We start from the raw sequence: 11,446 nt of genomic DNA, 5'->3' as shown, positions 1-11,446 counted from the left end.
CTCCCAGCAAGATCGCAAAAATATGACAATGTTAGCCATGACTAGCATTCACAATCTTCTCATATTAACGGATGTACAGAGATGTGAACATCAAAGACGAGAATGCTAAACAGAACCACCAAGTAATGTACAATGGCACAGTACATTCAGGCCATAAAAATGTCGCTGTTCTGATTAATCATGTGATCAGTATCCTTCGTAGAGTCCTCACCAGCTGTCAATAATGTAGACCGTAGAGAGTACATAATACATATTTCCCAAGGAAGAAATAAATGAAGAAAAGATACAAAAGATACAGACATAACTTAAACCTGGGCTCTAAAGTTTATTCCTTCCCCGCCCCTTTTCTCCAAAGTCATATGTGTTTGTACCATATGCATACATGTAGTCATGCATTGTAAACCAAGAAAACGAAACAGTTATTTTGCTTCTAAGCTACTAATTGTTTCTGCAGTTTGTCACCAAAAAAATCTCCTGCTGTTGGTGCTTACCAACTATATCCAATGGGCAAGTACTGACCGAAAAATACTCCCCGATGGAGTTCCCTAGAATATATTAGTATAGATTATAGAACCAGCCATATAGCCACTGAGCCTCAAGAAATTTCTTTACAGCCTGCAATTTGAAAAACAAATATGATTAGCAAATGAAATAACATTAGATACCACAATCCGTATAACTTCTTGTTACCATGTTTAAGTCAGCAGGAAACAAAAACTAGCATCAGCTTCTACCTCGTGAAATCTTTTTCTACAGACTATCCTCAGAAGTGCTAAGAGCAAGAATTTGAATTGAAACTATCAACAATGAAAAGCAACCAAGAAGGCTTTACCAATCCCAGCCTCGCCACATGTATTTTTTTAACACATGTCAAGCCCCCTCCTCATGACCGTTGACAATATGTTCATAGTTCAAAAAATCCAGAACATTTATCAGATGTATCCTATGACCGAAAGAAAGGATGGGCCAGCAGGTATGATTATGTGGAAGGAGATGAAATCACCTAATTAATTAACAGTAAAGCGAAACCCGCTATTATACAACTCGAACCCATGTTCCACCACACATTGGACAGCCACGGACCCAACGGCTGATCCACCAAGACTCTTGTTCATTATGATTAGAAGGATTGGTAGCACCTGGAGAAGCAAAAGCTGAAGTTTGCCGTAAACACCTTATGCACTGCATGAGAGCATTGGGATTAAAGAGTGGTGTAGGACTAAAAGTATTTTCAAATAGTTAAAAGAAGAAAAAAAATTAACATACACAGATAGATAAACAGAGAGAGAGAGCTCTGGTAGGAGCAGCAGCAACATGGCAAATGAAAATTAATATAACAATTATGAAAATTTGTCTTGTATGATTAATAGCAAAAATGCTGGGCTGATAAAGTAGACGTAGGGCATTTTAAGTCCATGATCTAATAAAATGGAACAACACAGTATTTTTTTTTAATGAAAACCATAGACTTCAAATGCCGTACATGAAGGCAAATATTAATTGAAATCTTTTTTCTTGTTAAAAAGGGAAGTCATCGAAGGGGAAATAGTGAATCTTTTATCTCGTTAATTGTTTTTATCCATCAGGCACACAAGCTAACATTTTTCTATATCTATATTCTTCTGAAAAAATCTTATATCAAATGATAAACTAAAAAAAATATTAAATATTTGATCATATTAAAATGTGATCTTGAGGAAGAAGAAGAAAAGGTAAAAGACCAATTATATCAAACCTTGTACCAGACCCCTTCAAGACCAGTCTTCCAAACAGCAGTAACGACATCTCTACGTGATCCCATTATACCAAGATATGGTCCCAGGCCCACGGAAGTGCCCAAACCAAAAGCTGCATCTCTTTCAGACATCCTGCGCTTCCTTGGCCATAGGGCATGAGCTCCATAATAAACATCACAATTCCCCGATGAAGTTAAAGCAAGTAAATCTGCTGAGTTGCTCAGTTTCACATTATCTTCCGGAGGCCTTATGTCCTCTGGATCAGACCAAGGTCCACCAAACATATTCCGCCTGTGCCACTCTTCAGAAGGAGGGTGGAGTTCTAACTCACGCAGTAAGAGGCCAGCAGCATCTGCACCTCTAGGACGAGGCATATTCTGTGTAGCCATGAAAGAAAGAGAAAGGAAGTTCACCAGAAAGCTTAATCCTTGTACACAACTACTGAAAGTAAAATAAGACTGATTGCAAATGGCTAACAAAGACACAGGTTTGAACCTTGAGCTGTAATTAAACAGTAATGGACTTCAATAAACTCTTGTAAGCACCATATGGTCCTCTTCTTTGGAACACAAATCTTTTTTTTAGTCTTGACTTAGAAGGGAAATTATGAAAAGCAATGGACAAACTGTGATGTGCTTATACGAGCAGTATTATCTCTCTCAAGTCAACTCTATTTTGCTCCGAAGACTAATTCAACATAAAATTTACTGTGTTTTGAGTCACGAAAAGAATGGTCCAGTCTTGAGTCGAAGGTTATTTTTTTCATCTGATTGGTGAAATCAATCTGAAATAGAATGCTTCATAGCTGATTTTCTTGCATGTTATTTGCAATCTGTGCTGCCCCTACCCTAGATCGAATAGCCACCTTTCTCACCTTATCCTTCCTTGTGCTGCAGCACATCCATCGCAACATTCTCATTTATGCTCCGGGCGTGTTATTTCTATGTACAACCCCCATACCATACATCATTGTGGGGCATATAACATACCTAAAGAATTTTCTGAGGCCAACCAACCTTATACCTAGAGAATAAGTATCAGAAATGGTTTTATATTCTTTGGCAGCATCACTGATCACAAGTGGACCAGCCTAACAGTTTCCTTTAAGCTTCAATCAAAAGAAGCTAAATAAACTACGATACCTGCATATGTGGCCCAAGAGATGCATCTACAATCTCTGGCAGTACAGTATAGTTCCCATCAATATAGTGCAGCCGCACCTGGATGTTGCCACTTCCCACCTGAGAAACTGGTAAAGGATGGGCCAAAGCAGCTGTTCGTCGACAAAGATCCATAAGTATAAGGAAAAGGACTTTCACCTGCACAACAGCAACAAATTGAACTCTTAATCAAACCTCTTGTGGAAGTATTACCAATCATTCGTGTCCCAAATGAAAAACCTTTTTGAAGATCATCAACACTTCATGAAGAACAAAAGTATTATCATCTTATGAATTCATCACAACAGGTCAAAATATTCAATGAAGCAGATAACTAATAGTTTTGGAAATGACTGGTAAACTAAAAGCACTAAATCCTACCTCCTCAAAAGTGTATCCTTGACCAGCATTGCCAGCACCCAATCTTGACCGGCCTGCAGGACCATCTTCAGCTACTTTTGCTCCTGGCATAAGCTGACCACCTCGAGCTGCCTGGTTGTCATCTGATCTGGCCATTGCTGATGTTGGTTTTGAAGTAACAGAATTGACCTCCTCGATTTTCCCAGGAGCACCAGGCTGAGGTTTCTGCATATTTGGATCAGTATTTCTCTGGGCACCACCAACAAAGCGCGGTACCTGTGTTCGCCGGAAGAAAAAGCAAAAAAGTAAAAGCTGGCATAATCTATGAAGGAAATGGCAGTCCCCAATGAGCCTAACTGCCGGTGTTCCAGGAAATGTCCCCGTATTAATGCTTATAGGCATAAAAGAAGACGGCCCACTAATGGGAATTGGGGTTGAATTAGATACTCCATCAGTAGTGCTACTAATCTTAGCAATAGCACCTTGGACCCAAGCTTGCATCTGGGTACTTCCCGTCGAACTTGCGGTGCCACTTTGGCCCCCTGAAAAACAAGTATTGCGGTCAGTAGACATCTCACACTGATAGCAATTGCTAAAGAATAGGGAGGAGACTGAGACAAAGTTAAAGAAATTCGTAAAAGAAAATGTAAAATTACATAAATATATTTTTTCCGACTATGCACTTTCAAATGGTTGGCACATACAGACCCTGACTTGTAGCAGGAGAGCCCGAACTCTGGGTGGGACTAGTCACCATGTTGCGATTGCTTCCTGTGCCTGCAGTGACAGCATGACTAGCCAGTGTGCGACAGAAACTAGCATAACGCCGCAAGCGTGTTATGAAATGGGAAGCTAGATCAAACACAGCATCAACATAAGCCTGCAAGAAAAAACATAAATTAACTTAAAAAAGCCTCAAAAATATGTTTTAGAAGAAAACCACCACATCAAGGGACTTGTAAGATGATTGGAGAACAGGGACCTTGACCAGCTCAACAAGAATACGAGCCAACAGCTTGACAAAAGACCAAATGACAAAGCAATTATTTTATTTGTGAAGAAATGAGAACTTAACAATTCAAGCCAAAACACCACCACTCGAATAGAAAAAGCCCGAGGAGGGCCAGGACAACCTAAACTTAAATGATTCTTAGACATAGGCCAACATCTATAAAACTTCATGGTTGACATATTATTCTTAGCCCTTTCTCATTTTCTTCAATTGTCTTTATATATCAGAGAAAAATCTTCTTCAGTTCTATACTTTTCAGTCAGTCCTGTTGATATCATCCTTCCCCCGTACAAATTTTGATTTAAGTAAACCAACATAAAAAAAGAAGCCTTAGAAGCTTTTTTAATTTGCACTCATCCCTACTTAAGTCAGCTTCGATACATATAAACACTTTTGGAAATAAAAAAGGCTTAGAAGCTTCTGACAGACAATAGAAGGGATGAAAGCCCAGAAGCCTAAGGGCAAAAAAAGAGGGAAAACAAACCTGAATGCTTGGAACAAGGCTTGGTTCAACAGCCATCGCGTCAGGATCAATGCTGGCCAATGTCTCACCAGATGCCTGCCATGGCTCGGTTACCAAAGATGAGGGATTTACCAAGGCCGATTCAATACCTTTCCCCAACATATCCAGCAAAAGCCTTGCTTGCATATCTAGAACCATTGCCCTAACCTCCTGAGCAGTTGCGCCTTCCAGTAGTCTGCATTTTATCCTGTCCAAACTCTGTACGCAGAAAAGCACACACTTTTATTTATAGAAATAGTAGACCCAGATTTTAGATATCATATAGTGAAGGAAGTAAGAAGAAATTCATGGATAAAATTTTAAAAAATATGATGATTACTTATTCAACCAAGCATTTGCAATAATCAGCCAAGAGGGAAAAATCCGACAAAGTTCTCCCAAACAATAAATTACAGTTTTCCTTATTTTCTTTGAATGATAATTAAATGCTTTTTTCCCCAAGTAACTGATGCCAGTTTAGGTAGCCTCCATCAACAAATCAGAACAGTTCTGGTGGATAAACAGAAGGATGGCAACCATCTCAGTGAATATTTATGCAACTCAGGATCAAATTACCAAATTTGCAGGCACTGGGATGGGCCATAAAACAGCTAGAATAAAAAGATAAAGCCTCATATAATAGTTATTTTCAGCAAAAACTTTATCATCACATACCCAAACTTCCACATGTATCACCAGCTACTCGATGATTTAAACTAAATATCATTTCATATATGCGGGCCAACCAAATAGCTTAGAACCGAAGAGGACAGGGAACTGCATTTTGTCCACCATTAACAAAGAAGATAAAAAAAAGCTAACTCGGAGAGCACTAACATCCAGGCAATTTTTTTTATAAATGCTGCTCACAAGTAGAGTAGTGACAGTAGCCCCACCACATTCCAGTATGACCCACTTGTGTCATAGGAACAGGAAAAATCTTATACACTTATCTTGAAAACAATGAAAACTCTTTAACATAAAAAAAAAAGCATATGATGTTTGTATGTTAGCCTTTTCAATGCTGACTATTTTAAAACAAGTAAATACAATATGGCAAGAATCCAGGTTAACATACAGGACCATATTGTTGCCTGTGCTGTGTTGAAGGCAGAGAATGAAAATCCGCATCCAGGACTGCAATAACACTGTTCAGTGACACTGGAAAAGAAATAAGAGTCATTGTCATCAACAATAGGTTTCAAACATCAACTCACGTTTTTCTTGGAAAACGCATATATTAAATAAGTATATCACCTATATGATACATATGTTTCAAAAATTTTATCGCATGCTACATCATCAATCATAGTAGTTGCACAAAGATTCTGAAGACTCGTACCGATGCCATCCTCAGCAGCACTTTGTGTACAGCCGACAGCATCCCACCAGTCAACACCAACCAAAAGACTCCACCAAAACCTGCGCAAACAAGATATAAATATCACATCAAACAATTGCAGTTCAACCTGTATACATCACAAAAGAAAAGCACGCATCAAGAGGTATTACTTTCAGGATTATTGTGTATTACTGATAGAAAAATGGCAAATAGCTTATTAAGTACCTCTCCGCAATCATACGTTCCCAGGTTGATGAATTAGCCTTCAGTTGACTACTTGGAGCAGTCGGAGGAAGAACACGAATGATCTTCAATATTGTACAATCATTGAGAGTATCATGCCAAACAGAAGCCGAACAGCAGCTTGTAGAAGAGAAGGCAGGAGCAGCTATTGCAGATCCAACATCGATTTGGTAGTGGTCAACGGGAGTGAAGTTAGGACCAGAAAAAATGTGGACTCCACCTCGCATGAAAGCAAAAGCAATCTCACCACCATGGGCAGAATAAACAATTTGAGCCAGTGTTTTAACATCACTTGGCATGTCTAAAGGATCCCAAACTACTCTTTTTCCTTCGTCAACGGTAGAATTGGATGACTTCCGTGCATCCACAATTGGAGATGGAGTAGCTCCTAACTGAGCTTTAAAATCATCAGTTGGTTGTATGCTTGTATCCACCTTGGACACCCAAACAGTTTGCATGGGCGCCTGTCCACCAAAACTGGAAGTGGGGTTGCCAAATATCTGATGGAGAATGACAGGCTGAAGGGAAGATTCCCAACGTTGCACCCTCCACCCAGTGATTGAAGGACCCTCATCTGGATCATAAGGGGACATGTACTGTCCTGCGCAACTAAGATCCATCAGTATTATTAATTTCCTAAAGCCCTTTCCTTTTGGCCATATGGAAAGGTCTTCACCTCTGATATGGACATGATATGTGCTCAAGCATTGTCCCAAATCTAGACACTTGGGGAATGCCAGTTATGTAAAATTGGATGTGACAACAAGTACAATTAAACCAACCAAATCACCTAATTACCATGTATCATGGTTCATAAATTTTGTCAACAAATAAAACTCAAATTCCAATTCGTCGCCATAAAATGCTCTAATTATGAAGAAATACACAAAGATTTCAAAAAGCATGTGTATTTAAATGTTTAAGATGAATGCCCCTCTTAAACCACTTCAAGATTAGTCTTTAGCAACACTTGTACCCGCACTAGAAAGTATTCAAACAAGCAGTTATATACACAGTAAATATGTGAGAAGAAGAATTCGCCACATTACAGCATAAAACAGAATTGGTAAAGTAGCTTTCAAGTCAGAAGACAGATACATACCCTCGACTATCACAACAGCTATTATAGAGCCACCACAAGTCGGATCAAAGGCAACAGCAGAAACTGCAGAACCCCAAGTAGTGGTTGCTGCAGACTGAGCAGCAGCCTCAGGACTCACATATGCAGAAAAGTTTGAAACTGGTGAACAATGAAGAAATGCACTGTCACTTGAATCTTGTTCTGACTGCTTTCTCCCTTGCTTTTCGACAGAGATTACATATTCTTGCCAGCTCAGTAAGTATGCAGCCAAAGGAGAAAAACCTTCCCAACTAGATGAATTAATTGAGGCTGGAACCCCATCGCTCAAGCTTTTCTTCGGACTAGATTGAAGTCCACTTCCAGAACCAGGAGTTACTTCCCAAACAACAACAGTAGAAGGATTTACTATTGGGACACCAGCCACGTGCATGGATCCACTATCAGTTATGATTGCATCAGCTGCCATGATTCCGCTAGGGCCAGCACCCAAGAGTCCTTTGCTAGTGGAAAACCACTTTGGTGTTCGATCACTCCGACTAGGAGGCCACTGGGACCAATGAAGTTGAACAGAGCCAGATGAGAAAACGGAACAAACACACAGGACATTGGGCCACCTAGCTGAAATGAAATAATATTGTATCAGGGTAAATGTGTTTACGGTTTACCGTATCAGACATGTAAATCAAAAGGCATCTAGAAGAAGGAAGAAAAGACGAACAGGGTTAGCTCTGATTGCAGACATCATGATCATCACTGTACTTCATATTAGTAGCACTCAACAAATTAGTAGTCCATGAATCGATTCTCAAAGGGTCAAAAAATTAATTCAATTATAGACATTTTTTCCTCATTATAAAGGGTGAATCATAAGGTTTATGATATAGACGGCCTTAAATCATTTACGTTGCTCAGTATATCAACGAGGTGGAAATTGAAAGCCCAACAACATGATTCCAAGAAAAGGAAGAGAAATATTTCCTCACAATATAATGTTGACAAAGTCAAGCATTCACAAATGCAGGGAATTATGACTGGTAATGATGACACTAAAACTATAAAATAGAAAGTAAATTGGGCAATATCTAATGTTTTTAAAATTCAAAGAAGCAGTAGAAAAGAAGGAAATCATCTTAACACATACGTGGTAGTCATATAGGGAAAACTATAATCTAAACTCACAAAGAACAATTCTAAATCTCACATGAAACTCCTGGATAACTTTATTACAAATGCTTAGAAATGTTACAACAATAAACCTGAAGTCTGTGAATGCTGTGAAAGGAATTTTTCCTCAAAAGTAGACTTTGAGCTTGCAGCACTGGATTTTGAGGAAAGCCACCTATACTGATTTATAAAACAGGTCAAACAATAAAAAGTTATCAAAAAGAGCATGGAAATAAATAACACCTTGCAATGTTGAACACACTTGACCAGGATCCCCAATATTGCATTGGGTAGCGGACTGATATTTGCAATCCTAATGTTATTTTCGAAATGTGTTTTACAATAAAGTTACAGATGCATTTTCATTGAAACAGGGAATCATATATGGGTAAACAACTCTATCCATGACTTTTGTATCACGCTTTTTAGACATTCACTGGTATACATATCTATATCAAATGGAATCTATATCCTATATCTATATTTGTGCTCCACGAACTGCATTCTAAAATCTGAAATACATAGCAGAAACACCAAAAGTTTTAGGATAGAAGGCAGTTGGCAATGAATAACGAATATCCTACCGGAGACACCCCAGATAGCCACTTTGTAACAACTGCAATATCCTGCCTCCACTCATGCTCGCACTGCCAACAACTAGCATCTTGGACTAGATTAGTTGGGCCCTACAAAAAATTGAACAAAGGCAGTCTAAATGCAAATTGCAGTCATTTGTCAAGCAAAAGGCACTGGAATGACCTCCAAACAATAAGGCAAAGAAAAATGAGTCAATCAATTTAACATATTACGGTAGAATGTCAAAGGAAAAAAAAACAAAACAAAACATACCATAGTATGGTGAAAAGGCCATGTCACAAATTTTATGATGGGAAGGGCATCAGGGTCAAAAGAATGGAGAAAAATGGTCAAGCAATCGAACTTACTTCAGAAGGTTGTGTCCAGATGGTGATCCTCCCATGGAAATTAGCTATCAGTAAGGCACATGGGCAAGAAGTAGGCGACCATTCAATAAACTGAACAGAATCACGGGGTGAGTCTGCAAAAGGCATTCCAGATGATTATTATATAAAAAAGTTCAACCAAGAGGAAGACCATAATAATTTAATAACATTGCAAGATGCTTCTGCCTACCTCCTATGACATTAAAAACCGCACACTCAGTTGGGCGCTCTGGGTTCACAATATGTATAGGGATCCAAAATGGTGGATTGGTATTAGAACTACAAAAACAAACGATGTAGTAAATCAATTACAATTGAATACAAAGTACACTGTCACAACTCACAAAGTCAAGAAATACCAGAGAAGCACCAGCTTCTAAGACATAGTAAAAACAGTCATCAAGTTCTCAAACTTAAGACAATTAGCAGTGGTGAGTAAAAACCATCAAAAGATAACCAACAACAGGCTATAATGAGAAATGAGATATTACGATTGCCAATATTTATATCTTAGACAAAATATAATTCAAATATAACTCTCAGCTACACAAAATGGCATACAAGTTGTTAAATAGCATATGAGATTCAAGTGAAATGGAGCCCAGCGTCTGTTGACTCTGTCCTAACCAAATTATCAAAAAAAAAACCCGATTTCAGCTAGACACGCTCAGAACTAATAGTCCGGAACGGTAAAGAAATTGCATACCTTGGAATTCTTGCACAAGTTTCTGACGCACAAGCTATGGTATTTAGCTTTCCACACCAAGCAACAGCACTGAAAAAAAAAAACGTTAAACAGAATGAAAGAAAAACCAACGCAAATCACTAAACCCCAAAATCCAAGAACACAGCTCCACTCTATCGCAAGCTCAATAAAACACATAATTGAATCAAATTTCACCTGAAATTTCTACAAAGCTCAGGAACGCTCATCTTATGCTGCAAATTGAACCTAGGCTGATGAAGCCGGATGCAGAACACAGTGGCAGGACCGACCGAATCCTCCTCCATGGAATCCGCGGGTTCCTCCTGAACCTCCTCTTCACCAACGTCCTGCTCCGCCTTCTCCGCAGCCTTAGCAGGTTCCTCCTCGATTGGCTGAGCCACGGGCTCCTCCTCCGAGCCCTTCGTAGTAACGTCTGATACCGAGACTTGTGGTTGATTCATTTTGAGACAAGAAACCCTAATTTATATATACACGGAAAGATTGAGAGTAAGAGAGAGAAATCGAGAAACGTAAGTCGTGCAAAAGTCGCAATTGAGGGCGACATGCATGATGCATCACCGTACAGTGTGAGAGAGAGAGAGAGTTGGTGGTGGGCTTAGTGTGGGTGGGTTGAAGGTTTTGGCTTTTTAGGGTTTGCGTAAGCAGACAGAGGTTTGTCCGCCAAGATTGATTCCAGATGTCGGAGTTCCGATTCTTACTAAATTTGGCGTCAACGGTTAACGTCTATCTCTGGCTTTTTGCTGCTTCTTCCTACTTCTAAAACGTTTTTACTTTTTAGGTGGCGCTTTTTTGCCGGCAGAAGAGAAGAAACTATCCCGGTTCTTCCTTTGTGTTAACCAAATTTTTTAAAAAAGAATTATATTTAAAAATTATGATTATGTAATTTTTTATTTAAAAATAATTAAATTCATAAAAAAAAAAAAATTTAGTATCAAATATGTATTGTCTAATGAAATTTTTTATCATTTTAAGATGAATTTAAAATCTAACTATTGAAATTACTTATATTTTAAGTTAACCAATTTTCTAAAATTTTAAAAATGTTTTCGTGGACCAAATTTGGGAACAGGTGCCAAGCCAAGTGCACTGGTTATCCCTGGATCCCAGACCCATAAAATTAAGAGCTCATTCACATTTAGACCGGACTTGAGTAAGAC

At 38.7% G+C, this 11,446-nt stretch overlaps 1 protein-coding gene across 2 annotated transcripts; it reads right to left on the bottom strand.

The window, feature by feature from the left end:
• Positions 1-106: 106 nt before the first annotated feature.
• On the bottom strand, positions 107-11,076 carry LOC120005874 (mediator of RNA polymerase II transcription subunit 16-like). Of its 2 annotated transcripts, XM_038855733.1 has the most exons (17): positions 10,464-11,074; positions 10,269-10,337; positions 9,753-9,841; positions 9,545-9,657; positions 9,185-9,286; positions 8,693-8,780; positions 7,458-8,054; positions 6,338-6,956; positions 6,113-6,192; positions 5,849-5,931; positions 4,753-4,989; positions 3,965-4,136; positions 3,278-3,798; positions 2,879-3,055; positions 1,736-2,113; positions 1,004-1,182; positions 107-615 (listed from the first exon to the last, which is right to left on the bottom strand). In XM_038855733.1, the coding sequence occupies exons 1-16, from the start codon at positions 10,727-10,729 to the stop codon at positions 1,036-1,038; spliced, it is 3,738 nt and encodes a 1,245-aa protein (XP_038711661.1). In that variant the 5' UTR covers positions 10,730-11,074; the 3' UTR covers positions 107-615; positions 1,004-1,035. The 2 variants fall into 2 exon arrangements, with proteins under 2 accessions (XP_038711661.1, XP_038711662.1); XM_038855734.1 differs by lacking the exon at positions 1,004-1,182 and having other exon boundaries at positions 10,464-11,076.
• Between the last annotated feature and the right edge of the window lie 370 nt (positions 11,077-11,446).

Source organism: Tripterygium wilfordii, chromosome 9, assembly GCF_013401445.1.
Source record: "Tripterygium wilfordii isolate XIE 37 chromosome 9, ASM1340144v1, whole genome shotgun sequence".
Classification (NCBI taxonomy): Eukaryota; Viridiplantae; Streptophyta; class Magnoliopsida; order Celastrales; family Celastraceae; genus Tripterygium; species Tripterygium wilfordii.
The sequence above is the reverse complement of the archived record's forward strand: the minus strand, read 5'-3'. Positions and strand labels throughout refer to the sequence as shown.

Bases quoted from the DNA above. Each gene is read 5' to 3' on its own strand.
- LOC120005874 (XM_038855733.1), bottom strand. From the start codon at position 10,729: ATGAATCAACCACAAGTCTCGGTATCAGACGTTACTACGAAGGGCTCG. The intron at 9,658-9,752 runs GTAGGCAGAAGC...TGCCTTTTGCAG, and splicing joins GGTTTTTAATGTCATAGGAG to ACTCACCCCGTGATTCTGTT. The intron at 8,781-9,184 runs GTAGGATATTCG...TTTATAAATCAG, and splicing joins GGCTATCTGGGGTGTCTCCG to TATAGGTGGCTTTCCTCAAA.